At 39.8% G+C, this 14,441-nt stretch overlaps 1 protein-coding gene across 1 annotated transcript in view; it reads right to left on the reverse strand.

Moving 5' to 3' along the window:
• LOC120545374 (astrotactin-2-like) overlaps window positions 1-10,679 on the reverse strand; it is a 298,446-nt gene extending 287,767 nt beyond the window's left edge. The window contains exon 1 of the mRNA XM_039779627.1: window positions 10,253-10,679. Within this exon, the coding sequence (XP_039635561.1) occupies window positions 10,253-10,679 (427 nt within the window). The remainder of the gene's footprint in view (window positions 1-10,252) is intronic.
• Between the last annotated feature and the right edge of the window lie 3,762 nt (window positions 10,680-14,441).

The raw sequence follows: 14,441 nt of genomic DNA on the forward strand, positions 1-14,441 counted from the left end.
ATTGGATGTGAAAAGAAGGAAATGGTTCTTCCATAACATTGCACTTTAGATGTGTGAGTAATTTATATAGTTCCATTTTATAGTGATCAATTATCTATTCCAAAAATGTTCTATGAAAAATGTAAAATTATTTTTATTTATTGTTTTTTTAAGGAAAAGACAGATATAAATATTTGTGTGTGCTGTAAAGTGGTTAGAATATATGAAATCGGAATCGGCTAAAATCGGTATCGGAAGTTCAAACTCAATGAAAAATTGGAATCAGCCTAGAAAGTTGTAATCTGTGCATCTCTAAAAAGGACACTTTGTGCCATTCAAAAGAATAAATTGTAAGTGGAAAAACTATTAAAATGTCAACATAAAACACTTCTAAAAAGGGGAAAAGAGTGGACAAATGATGCAACAAAATGGAGTAAAACACATTGCAGCCTATTTTTGGCAATGCACTTTTTTCTATTCCACATTATTCCTTTTAATCTAGAAAGACTGAATTGGCCTTTGTTGCCATTTTTTGTTATTGGCAAGAAGTGGATACCACAGAGAGAAGGGACTTTGAAAATAAATTGCTTGTACTGATGACTGACTGATCCTTTGATTTGCACTAAATTAATTATGTATGAAAATGGCCCAAATTGGCAAAAAAAAAGGTAGCAGTATCCATAAATTGTCTATAAAAAAAAAAATACAGCAGCTTTATCAAGGATTTTATAAGATGTAAGCAGCACTTCCATTTGTTAAAAGCAGCTTTTTTTGTTTGTCACACAGGGAGTTGGTACGGAGCTACTGCAACCGTATCAGCAGGTAGGTTTGCAACATTTCTACAACAACTCTCACAAGATAAGTAAGAGCTTGCACACAAGTAAGAGCAGGCAAATTAAATCCCACCTGCTCTTAAGCATCCTGATTGCTCTCACATAAGGATAATGTTCACAGTTTTGAGCAATACTGAAGCTCCCAAGCAGAAATCCAAATGTAAGCACACACCACATCAAGGAGCAGTCAACATCCATTCCATACATGCAATTCCTCTGTCTGATCTTCCAAGCCTTTTTCTGTTCTCATGTTTCATTTACTTTAGACAGTCAGGGGTGGACTCCACTATTGTTTTCATTTATGTCTTGTGTTCATTTATGTCATCTGGTAAGTCAAAATCCCCACAATTTTTATCAAACCAGAACAAGCTAAAAAAGGCCGAGCAGTTAGTGGTGGCTTCCTCTTTTCATGTACAGTACCTGTGTAAATATACTGTAGGGGAAATATTTGCACTGAAAATGTGTAAAAGCACACACCAAGGAAGTAAGCCACTTAAATATCTTTGCATTCTTTTGAATTAAGTTTTGCCAATAAACTGAAATGATAAAATGCGTATTAAATAAATGTAATAAATGTTACATATTTAAACAGAGTTGGTTTGTTTTTCTCTCAACAGTATGTCAACTGAACATGTAAGTCAATCAAATAAGAGTTTTTATTTTATTATTTAGAAAACTAAATAATAACTTCATGTTCATTCAGGATAGCAGCCACCGTCAGTGTCTAGTTATTTTGTCTGCTTGTGTGTGTTTCTAAATGTGCATGTGTGAATGAGAAGCCGATGGAGAAAATAATTCTTGCACAACTCTTTGCTACATCTATTTTTTCATTTTTCTCCCAGAATACAAATTTACTATCATTAAATATGAAGCAATTCCTTGTTACATTAAACACTTGGTTAGAATAATTTTTCTTATGCGAGGATCAGTTCTCAAAATTAAACTCCAGGTCGGTACGCATCAGTATCGATCTGCCCAACTTTAAGTAGTGAAATACCAGGAGAGAAAAACATCACATTCTGATAGAAGCAGTGGAGAGAGATAAATATTCAACTCATATTGCTGGTCTCACCATGAACTTAATCAAATAGCATAACAGAATGATGGCAATCAAGTTCATCATTCATCCTTTTGAAGCACAGCTTCCATTTTCATTCTAGTCATGTTAAATCCATTTATCAATATCGGTTTAGAAATCTGATGAAAACCTTTATTCCACCTTTCTTTAAAGTTGGATTCAATGCTGGGCCTTTATACGAACAGCCTTTAATGGAAACTTGTCTTTTATTCCATCAAATCAGAGCCTTGTTTGAAAGTTCTTGTGTGCTCCTCTTGTATACTTAAGTCGTTTGATGTGTTGTGCCCAGATGATGACCTCAGTGATCTGTAGGCAAATTTGAACTTTGTAAATCATATATCATGCTTGGTTTAAAAGACATAGTGTTTAAGTTGATGGATTTCACCCAAACTCCCCGAGCCACAAATGTCTGGCTCGCATTGTAAAAAGTGTTTTACTAAGAGTGCAAATACAGTACATTACACAGTTTTTGTCACAAGGGGCCTTCTATTATGTGGCGGGGGACAGGAGCCCAAGGAGCAAAACGAGCAACTAAATGGAATTGCTTTTATAAATCAGTGTCACATTATGCATTTGGTGCACAGTCTAGAAAGGTCCTTTACAGTATACGAGCAGAAAGTTTATGAATCTTTTGGGAATCAGCTTTTAACATGCTCTCTTGTTAGTTACACCATACGGGATGTTCTTGATACCAGTCCAGCTTTACATATCGAGATAAGTTGCCTTGGACTTATAGAGGTACACCCACATCAGACAATGCTGTAAAAAAGCTCAGCAGAAATCCATCAAAGCAACAGAAGGTGACAATCAAACTCTTACAGATTGATGAAGTTGTTTAGGTTGCCTTTCAATTTTGATGCTAATGTCTAAATAAATGCAGGCTGCTGGTTTCGGCTTACATGAAGAGACATGATAGTACTGGTGAGAGTCCCCTTTGCTTGTCACTGAACCTATAAAAGCTTCCAAAGCCATAGTGGAGGTCCTGCGGAGGTCCTGTAAAATGCTAATGGCTGAAATGTTTTCTACAACCATGTTCAGCTCAGATTTCTTTTTTAATATCAGGTTCAACCATAACATTTCATAGAGCTTCAGCAATTACACGTATAAGACAACCTAATTTGTTTGATAAACAGAGCTCACACCTCATCTTTATGTATAAGGAAGGGTACACACTTTAAGGATCTACCCATTTCTTTGTTTGTCCTGCTACTGTAAACCACCCCACAATATTATATTTTAGCTGACTCATTTTAGACCGACAATATATGATAAAAAAAACAAAGACTATTGAAATGTTCCATTCCCTCATTTGCCAAACATTATCTTTGTTCTTCTTAGCCAATTAATAAAATAGGGTGTGGGGGGGGGAATGTATGAACAATTGTGCATGTTGTTGCTTTGCATAAATCAGGGGAAAAGGTAACACAAACTGAGCTTGTGCATTCATTAAGGATATTTACACAAACATCTTTGTTCTCTCTGTCAAAGATAACTACAATGCCTCTCTCAGCAATGTTAATGATCTAATAAGTATCTTGAGATCAAAGCTGTCCACCACCATCACAAGGCAAGACTAAAGACATTGGTGGTAATATGATGGTAAATATGGTGCAAAATGCGAGAGCTTGTAGACTTGATGTGAGCACTTGGGGAACAGGATGTGAGAGCTTGCAGTACAATCTTAACCCTTGTGTTGCCCTTCGGGTCCCAGTGACCCGAAGGACAACACAAGGATTATGTACTTCCGTTTACTTTGTTGAGAATTGCTCTCTAAACAAGGGTTAATACAGCACCTTAGTTCTTGTTTGTACAGCATTTTGGTCAGCTTAAACTGTGTTTAAATGTGTTCTAGAAATAAACTTTACTTACTTACTTTACAAGAAACAGGGTTTAGAGAGCAATTCTCAACAAAGTAAACGGAAGTACATAATCCTTGTGTTGTCCTTCGGGTCACTGGGACCCGAAGGACAACACAAGGGTTAACTTGTATGTTAAACTTTGCACTTGTATAACACACACACACCATTCTTTTTGTGGTTACAGTCATCTAAAAAAAAAACTGTTGACATGATTTGAATGTATGTATTTAGAAGCCGGCTGGCTGGCTAGTTAGCCAACGTTAGCTTGTTTAATCCACCAAGCTTCCATGCTACACTAAATGAGCCAGACGGAGTTGGCCCTCATCTGTAGATAGAAATCCTGCTGCTCTCCTCATTCTGTTCGCTCAGAGCTCCACACAATGACTGTATTACTCCACAGCCTAAGTCCACAGGTACAAATTAGTTCCGCACCAAATGTATCGCAGGAAGTGTTGCAAAAGTCACGTCATGCAGACTCGCTACTTTGTGATGCAAGAGAGCACATATGTGAAGTTGACAGATTTGAGTGGTTGTAATCACAGTGATGTGGTCATTGTTTTAATGTAAATCTACACATTTGTGAATATTTTTTTCTGTGACTTCACATTCACAACACGGATGTGTGAACATTTTCTACGGTCGGAAGTTACAACTTACAAGTTCAGAATTCCTTCTACAAGCTTTCATGGGTTTGATTTTTTTTTCGTTCTGTGACTTAAAATTCAGCTCACGGGTGTGGGAATATTTTTTGCAAGTGCAATTTTTAACATACAAGTTTAGATTTTTGTTCTGCAAGTTCTCACATTCTAACAAGTCTACAAGCTCTCACATTTTGCACCAATACGTTGCTGCAAAGGAAAGCAACCGGCACGGGTCACGGACCATATTTCATTCATCCTTTGCATGCCATCCCTTAGGCCTGCCGCCATTAAGCTATATGACCATGATTCTTCACTCGGAGTCAGTTTGCCAGTCAAATGAATTTCCCATTGGGTGAGGTAATACAACCTGATACCCCGTTTGTTTTCGGGAAAGTACGTAATGAAAGATGTATACATACTGCAAACAAAACAGCATTTAGCGTTTTCAGACTACAATCAAACATGGTGCTGCTAGCAAATACCAGCATGCTCTATGTGACCGTGAAGGCCAGAATAAAAATGGAGATGCACAAAAGCCAAAATAGGTATATGCACTACTTGAATCACGCTTCTATGGTCGGGGTGCATCCATGGTTCTGTTATAAATCTTAGTCATTGTAAAACTGTGTTCACACGCGTGATTTGCACTTTGTAATCTGTTGTGGATATGAATACTTGTCTTCCGTCATTAATCCTGTTAATGAAGATAAAGAGAAAGCGCAATGTCACTGCATATCAACAAATTTAAAGAAAAGCCTGAGAAAATGAGGGGAGAAAAGAATGCAATGAAAGCTTCCATATAGGGGCCACTGAGAAGTGTGCAAATGATGTAAATCATACGCTATTTCCTTTACAGTCACCAGATCTCAACCACCTATGGGAATTTTTTGGAACAATGTGTTTAACAGCAAGACTAAATGAGGGGATATCTTTTGGAAGTATGGTGTTCATCACTCCAAAAGCTTGTAGAATGTATCCACTAGACCAACTGGGCGGCTGTGGCTCAGGACAGCGGGTCGTCCCTTAATCACAAGGTTGGCGGTTTGATCCCCGGCTCCTCCTGTCTGGATGTCGAAAGGTTCTTGAGCAACACTGAACCCAGAGTTGCTCCAGAGGGGCAGGCCAGCACCTTGCATGGCAGCTCTGTGCTCTATAAATCAGTCCCTCCAGGATTTTGCAGCCTAAAATGCCTGATTTTCCTGGAGCTTTTGTAAAAAAAAAAAAATTGCATTAAAAGTTGTGATGTCTTTTGTATTTTTGTTTGCCATTAAGTTGCGAGAGACAGTGAAAATTGCAAAAAAAAGTTGTGATTTTTTTTTTTTATGTAAACTTCTTTAAAAATGAACAGCAAACTTGTTTTGGGGAGAATAAAAACTACGTATTACTAAATGTTGGTATAATATGATAATGGCTGGTGGATTCAAGACAAAAAAATAATTTATTGAATGAATCAAATTTTAACATATCCGTCAGTGGCTTGTTGATCTTTACATTGTTAGTTAATTTCCTATCCTGGCCTGGGACACACATTCATACTGTTTGATAATAGCTAAATTTATTTTTATTTAGTCATGTTGTACGTCTCATCTCCAGTTTATCCTGCATCCACCGCGCGTGCGTGCGTGCGTGCGTGCGTGCGTGCGAGCGAGCGAGCGACAGGGGTAACTGAGCAGCAGCCCCGCCCACTGCAGAGAGCCAACAGGATTGAAACTGCAGCAGCATTTAGCGACTTTAGAGTGAAAAATTGTTACAGCGTACATTGATGTTAAAATGTATACTGGTTGTGTTACATCAACTCGTTCTCACTCCCACTTGGTCAGTGGCTCTCAGAGTCACATACTGATGCAAAGTCTGGCACGTGGGACTGCTGGGATTGGTTGATGTCGCGGGAAACTCCGGTTATTGCGATTGGTTGAATTTGTGTGAATTTTTGCGATCTCAACATCGCAAAATCCTGGAGGAACTGATAAATGTGTGTGAATGACAGCCTTTGTCCTATTTTTTTTTTTTTTTTTTTTAACCATTGTAGTGCCTCGTTATGGCCCAACATCTTACTGAGATCACTTTAATTTATTGGCAAAACCTTCAAACAACATCAGAGCTGCAACCTTTATACACAAAGCTGTGTCTGTGTTTAACACCCAGACTAATCAACCATCAACACATGCAAGTGTAAACCATCATCAGCTGTGGTATCTTAATCATCATCAAACCTCAAAACGTCTCAGTTTAAAAGTCTAAATGGCATATAACTAGGGCTGTACCGAATACCAGTTTTGATCTTCGAAGCCTCGGTGCTTTTCAACAGCGAATATTCGAAGCTTCGGTGGCGGCCGCAGCGGCGGCCGCAACCAACATTTCCAAACTGCACCTGAAAGCAGCTTTTTTTTTTTTTTTTTTTTAAAAACACAGAATATTCGAATGTCAAATTTTCAAATCGAATACCAACCCACCGAACGAATATTCGAATATTCGGGTCCAGCCCTACATATAACTGAAGCGATGTAGACTGCATTTCATATGTTCCGGAAAAAAAAAAACACCAACATTGTTTTCCATTTCCACTTCAACATATCACACTTGGCTCGCACCAGTAAACTGAATATACCGATGGTCTTACGTATAAAAATGTACATTCTAAATGCGTATTCTTATAAATAAAATACAATTAGACACTGGCCTTTTAATTACATCCACACACAAAGTAGCTGACAAATCATGGTGGAAGCAGAAAAAAAAAGACAAAAAAAAAAAAACAACTTACAAGATCTTCACAACAAATTATAAAACATAAATTCTAACAAAAAATGGAATCCTGTGATCCTGCAGCCAACCTCACGTATGGCAATTCTGACTCAGAGCAGGTGAGGTGCAGTTTGGCTAGCCAGCCAGAACAAACCTTAATGCAGAGCTTCCTTTTGCCCTGATTCTTTTGCTGTATATGAACAAACCAAGAGACATGAAACTGAGAACACTGGGGCATTACATGTACAGAGTGGTTAGAAACAGAATTCCCACTACAAATAAGACTGCCTGTAGAGCATTTATCTTAAAAAGACAGCCTCCAATAGGTATATTATAGCAGGTCAAATGATGACAAATAGACCATTTGATGGCCTGCACAAGCTCCACCATGGATCCTATTCTCTGTGCTCTCTTTACACCCTTGGTAAAGCAGTTGGATGAGCTTGTTTATAGTACTCTTAACCACACTCAATTCAAAACAGCGCTAAATTAAGGGCTTTGCTAAAATTTAAAAAGTCTTAATAAAAACTCATTCTATCTCAGCTCCACACCTTGTTATAACTCCCATCTCTACTGTTGACCCCCACCCACTTCAGTACTTGTCCTGCAGTGCTGAGCTCAACACCTGACAGAAGATTGAGATGTAGTGCAGTGTGTACATGTTCTGTGCCACAGGGAACAGAGTGCTCTGGTGCAGGCATTCTTTTTTTCACTTTACCACTGTTGCTTTTAATCTCCCATCGCCAAGCAAGCAGGGTTTGCGGTTAACTCATTCTTAAAAATGGGATACAGCGAGGCATAGAGGGTAGACAGAGAGAGAGAGGAAAAGGAAGGTTGGCAAGCCAGAGTTCGATAAGATGCGCAAAAAAAGGCTAAGATGTGGTGGGACAATAAAAAAGTGCAAAGATCGAGTCCAATTCGATGGATAGAGGCGATAAAGGACTGGGAGACGTTTGAATGTTTTCACTCCTGCGTTAAGTGCCTGAAGGTTTTAAAAAAGGTGAACTCCTAAAGAGGTGTTTACAGAGTCAGCCATGTTGCTAAACATATCGATTGCCATCCAGTTCCACATCACTCAAAATGAGCAAAGAAATTCTCTCCCTAGAATTTTTAAGTGTGATGCTACAAAGTTGCATTACACTGCAACTGCATTAAAATTTGACATTGATTAGCCAAATGCCATCCAAACCATAATGAGCACAGCCCGGTGTCTGCTTCTTCGATTCTGTCAGATGTCCAATTGTTTGGTCCAACGAACATCAGAGGTTAGGGAAGGTGGGAAAAGGACAGCAAGTCCCCGTTCCCACCGTGGCCTGCTGCCTGCTCAGCTTTGATTTATTGCCTCTAGTGTCATGGAGAATGGATGAGTAAAAAGGGCAGTGCAGAGGAAATGTACAGGGCTCCTTCCCCTCCCCCGTTTTCTTGTTTTGTTAGTCTTTTCCTTATGTGTTTAAAAAAATAACAATGGAGCAAACCGTATTTTTTGTATGTCCTTGGTTACTTGTAATTTCCCAATTTGGGATTAAGAGTCTCTCTCTCTCTCTCTCTCTCTCTCTCTCTCTCTCTCTCTCTCTCTCTCTCTCTCTCTCTTCCCAGTGTGGTCAATGGCATGAGTGAACATGCTTGCATTATAAATATCAAAGCCCTTTTCCTCCGCCTCCCTCCACGCTGGAAGGGCGAAGCAGCAAATTTGCTAGCTGGCTGACTGGGAGGACAGAGAGGCCTTTCTCACCAGTCAACGGCTGTCCTTAATGAGAATAGAAAGTGATTTACTAGCTTAATGCTCCAGCCATCAGCCTGCCTGCCTTTGCTTCGCGCAGCCTGTTTACTCTGCACTCCTCATACAGAGAATGAAACTGAGCCCGGAGAAGGAGAGGAAAAAAAAAAAAAAAGAAGATAGCAAGCCAGAGTCCAAAAACTGTAGTAATGAGACATGTATTTTCTCAGTACTCACATCAACAACCTACACCAAGTCTTGCATCTTTGTATTTGCCATATCACAGGTTTTCTGTCATTATGAGCCAATACAGTTGCCCTGAACTGATTGGGAAATGGAAAACATACAGCATTCTGCAATTTTGGTCCACCCTGTGTGGCCTATTGCATTTAACATTACAGTGTGCCACACACTCTGCACTTCTGCATCTGCTCATACACCAAAGGGGCAGGTATAACAACATCCATCTTTCTCATGGCTCTGTGAAACATGGCTCTAAGTGTAACAAGCAAATTCCCTTTATACGTACTGTAGTCTGCTCCTCTTACAAAGCAAATATCTTTTGGTTTGTGAAAGGCAGAAATACTTTCCCACTATTATGTCCTCTATGATTATCCAATCAGTGACGCTACTCCGAAGACCATTTTTAAGGTCAATGGCTTACACAGAGAACTTCAGATGACCTGTAAAATACCAGTGTTGTGCTGTTTGGATTCACTCAGTTACTGTGACTAAACCACAAAAATGGGATGTGTAGGTTCCCTTAAAAACTACCATGCCAAATATTGACTGTGATGCAAACTCTAGCCTGGTATTGTAGCCTAATAAACTTACACCACCAGCAATGCATGTATGAAGTATCTGCTCAAGTGAGAATAAAATACCAATTTCATGCATATTTGCAGGGCTAAATTGCATTCCTTGATTGGGGCAGCATACTTAGGGTATGCATGAAATTCAAAGTCATAATCATATTTAACCACAAAATAGGAAAGCAAGACAGAAAGAGAGGCAGAGTAAGGAGGAGGGGAAGGGAATAGAGAGCGTCACTTAAACATGAGCCATATTAAGTTTGTATCCCATGCGGAAGCAGCAGTGTTTTAAGTAACACGAGGGAAAGGGGAATCGTATATTACCTTTTTTTTACCTGCATCATTGGTTGCACGTCATGTCGGCTAAACATGATAGTTAACATGGAACCCTAACAAGGTACTGGAAACAGGACAGGTGACTACACCCCAGGGAATACGGGGACGAGTGGATGATTTGGGGAATGTATAGCTCTGGTTAAACATCTAGAGGCTACAAGCGTGCGTGGACCCTATGCGAACAAACGTGCTGAGCGGTTGACTGGTCGTCATGGTGGAGGGAAAAACAGTGGCTACCACAGCAGTTCTTACCGAGTGTGAAGTAGGGGAGAGCGGTGTTGTCAAGATCATCCATTACGGAAATTCGCCCAGGTAGGTCGGTTCTAACGAATAACAGGAGTCGGGATTCCCCCCCTCCTCCTCCTCCTCCTCCTCCACCACCACCACCACCCCCTCCAGTTCCTCCTCCAGCAGCAGAAGCAGCACCTGCTCCAGCAGGACCCCCTCCTCCGACCACGCTCCCCGAGGCTCCGCCGGTGAAGCTGAACTCGTTCTCCCGGAGTACGGGCAGGGTAGACACGGTTACGGTTTTCACCTCACATGGCGCCTCCGCGTCGCTCTCTTTTTCCCTCTCTTCGTCAGCCGATGTCGCCCCTCTGTTTGCTTGGACAGTCAAGGTCCCCGTTAACAACAGCCCCACAAGAAGGACGCGAAGGTGCAGCGGTAACATCCTCGCCATCCCGCTCCTCGTGTGTGGTTCTCTCGCTTTGAGTGGGGCTCATAAGCTGTCCGTTCACTTATAGAACAGTCGCTGCAAAAGAGTCGCGTCCGTCCAGGAGGCGGCAGCACAGGTGTAGTGAGAATGACATCTTTTAGCGCCTCACACACACGCATCCATCTCTATTCACACTGTGGGACACCAAATCACGTAAACACGGAGAAGCACGTGTCATTTTAAAAAGGCAGACAGGAGGTGGAGTCAGCAAGTTAGTTATGTAGGCTTTTCTGTCGCGTGGCTTAATTTATTTAAAAAGATAAATACATTAAAAAAATTCTAAATCTTTGATTGGAATAGTAAGTGCTTAATAGTAAGTGTTTTCTATAATACTGAAAGTAAGGGTTCAGACATTAACATCATATGCCAAATATAACACATAATGTTTATTTTTGTTTAAACCAATTTAAGTCAATGTGCTTCAGATGACAGCCTATAGTCACTGTCTATATTTCATCAATAAAAAACAAGGATTCATGTTTTACACACTATGTCTTTAGTGATTAATAATAAACCCCCGCTTCCCCTCCTTCATTTTATAAGAGAGGCATCAGGTCTGCAAGCTCTCAAAGACTCAGCAGCAAGTGCTCAACGGGGGATTTTCATTCATCCATACACCTACTGTCAACTTGTGCACTGTTAAAACAGCTCGTGCATAAAATAAATGTGACATTTTAGTCTGCAGTTTCACCTGAAAGACCCCGGTTCAGAGTAAAATACATTCATCCCACCCTGTAATATACTGTATCACCAAGGATGACTGCACCAGAAAATGATATTCATAGATTTTCATCATAAAGTCCCATGTTCGAAAAAGAAATGCAATAGTAACAAGATACAAACAATTACAAAAACAATGAATTCAACATAATACATAAGTTATGCAGACACAGTGAAAATGTATATAAAATAAAGAGTTAAATGCTCTGTACAAGTTATTCTTCATTTAATGCTTAAAAAGTCAAAAAGTATTGACAAACCTATTTAAGCTACATATATATACACTACCAGTCAAAAGTTTTGAGGGTAAAAAAAAAGTAAGGTTACCCAAAACTGAAAAATAATGTACATTTCAGAATTTTACAAAAAGGCCTTTTTCAGGGAACAAGAAATGGGTTAACAACGTAAAGCTGTTGGAGCTTGAAAATTGGTGCTACCAATTCCCACAGGTGTTCCAACTTGTCTGGATTACTTACAACCCCTTCTGTTTGTATAAAAGTATTGTTGGAATACACTGTGGTACCATACCCTCGTGAGCATTATTTGAACAGTATTGTACTGCAGAAAGTAGTGTGTTGCCATAAAAATGGCGGGGAAAAGGCAATTAACAATGGAAGAGAGACAGACCATCATAACACTTAAGAATGTTGGTTTTTCCTACAGAGAAATTGCGAAGAAAGTCAAGGTGTCAGTGAGTACAGTATTCTTCACCATCAAAAGGCACTTAGAAACTGGGGGAAACTCTGACAGGAAGAGGTCTGGCAGACCCAAAGCCACAACAGAATCAGAAGACAAGTTTCTGAGAGTCAACAGCTTGCGTGATAGGCGGCTCACAGAACAACAGCTTCAAGCACAGCTTAATAGTGGTCGTAATAAGCAAGTCTCAGTTTCAACTGTAAAGAGAAGACTTCGAGCTGCAGGTTTGATAGGTCGAGTTGCAGCAAGAAAGCCATTGCTAAGAAGTCAGAATAAGAAAAAGAGGCTTGCCTGGGCTAAGAAACATCGCCAATGGACTACTGAAGACTGGAAGAAGGTTCTATGACTGATGAATCAAAATTTGAAATCTTCGGTTCATCATGCAGGATTTTTGTACGCCGTTGAGTAGGTGAAAGGATGGGTCCTCAGTGTGTGACATCAACTGTCAAACATGGAGGAGGAAGCGTGATGGTCTGGGGCTGTTTTGCTGGATCCAGGGTCGGTGATTTGTACAGAGGGAAAGGCACCCTGAACCAAAACGGCTACCACAGCATTTTGCAGCGCCATGCAGTACCCTCTGGTATGCGCCTAGTTGGTCAGGGGTTCATCCTACAGCAAGATAATGACCCAAAACATAAGTCCAAGCTATGCCAGAACTACCTTAGCAAAAAAGAACAAGATGGCAAGCTTAAAAACATGGAGTGGCCAGCACAGTCACCAGACTTAAGGCCCATTGAGCTGGTTTGGGATGAACTGGACAGAAAAGTTAAAGCAAAGCAACCTACAAGTGCCACACATTTATGGGAACTTCTGCAACAGAGTTGGGAAGAACTTTCTGAAGAATATTTGATTTCCATTGTAGAAAGAATGCCACAAGTTTGTTCAGCTGTTATATCTGCCAAAGGGGGCTACTTTGAGGAGTCAAAAATTTAGAATACATTTTGGTTTATAAATTGATTCCATGATTTATTTTTTAACTTAAATTGTTCATTTGTTCTATTCTTTCATTTCAGAGTACAATAAGACATTGAACTGCATGAATTTCAATAAACAACTGGAAAAATTGGGGTGTTCTAAAACCTTTGACCGGTAGTGTATATATATATATATATTTTTTTTTTTTATCATTTGGGATCTTAGTTTCTAGATCTAATGGCTAGTGGGTAGGCTGGGTTAGTTTAAGAGGCCCATAGATGAATCAAGGTTTAAAATGCAGAGCATTGTTATTTTATTTATTTCATTAAATAAGCAATTCACTTAAACTCCTTTCTACCTATTTAAAAAAAAAAATTGATCACCCGGACTGAATATTATTTTGCCTGTGTCACTCTTCCTGTCCTCTGAGGGCGAGAGAGACAGTGTGTGTCCTTGTGCTTTGTCCATGATGCTGAAACATTTAAACTTATACTGTGTCCCAATGACATTTTCATATCATGTTTTTGCAATTAGTCCCTCAGAAATGAATGTAGTCTTCTTTAGAACTGTACTAACACCAAAGGATACAAGACATGCATCAAGCATACAGTGACTTGACTGAGAACACAGTTATCAATTAAACTTAACAAAGACAAATTCAAATATTTTACCAAATATTTAATACTATTTCTATTGCCAAGATCTTCCTGAAACAGTTCTGCCACTATGAACAACTTATTTGAGTGTATCCCATCTGTGAGCAGCTCCATCTTTTCCTTTGTGTATTACATTGTGTCCACAAACACACACACACACACACACACACACATCTACAAATTGTGTATGCATACTGACATCTTTAAGTATACTTATTATTGTCACTTTTCCAGTGTGAACATACTGCTTACTCCAAACTTGCTTAGAATTAATATGGAAAAGTGCCACAGCACCAGTCTTTCTCTGTCTCCATGGTGCTGAAATATTCAAACACACTCTCTGTGTGCTTTTATTTATGGTGCTAAAGTATTCACTCACAGGGTCTGTCCCAGTACCACTTGCGGTTGTGAGCACATGTACATGCCACCTGGTAAGTTGTGCACTGGCACATGTACTGTATGTTCCCTCTGAAAAAGGCTAAGCAAGCCAATTTTTACCCAGATCATGAGTGCAGCCCATTGGTAAAACAGAGTGCCTTAAAGTAAACCCGGCAGTTATCATTTATGCCATTGAAACTGATACTCTGCATTAATTTACCCAAGTCAGTTTTGCTGCCGAGCAGTCAACGTGCCTGCTCCCTTTAAATAACTCAACGGCTTCACCCAAGCCACAGTGAGTAGAAATGACTGCATATTTGCTGACACTTTTTTAAGGGAAAGTATCTAATGTCAGCTAATG

This window comes from Perca fluviatilis, chromosome 17 (assembly GCF_010015445.1).
Source record: "Perca fluviatilis chromosome 17, GENO_Pfluv_1.0, whole genome shotgun sequence".
Lineage (NCBI taxonomy): Eukaryota > Metazoa > Chordata > Actinopteri > Perciformes > Percidae > Perca > Perca fluviatilis.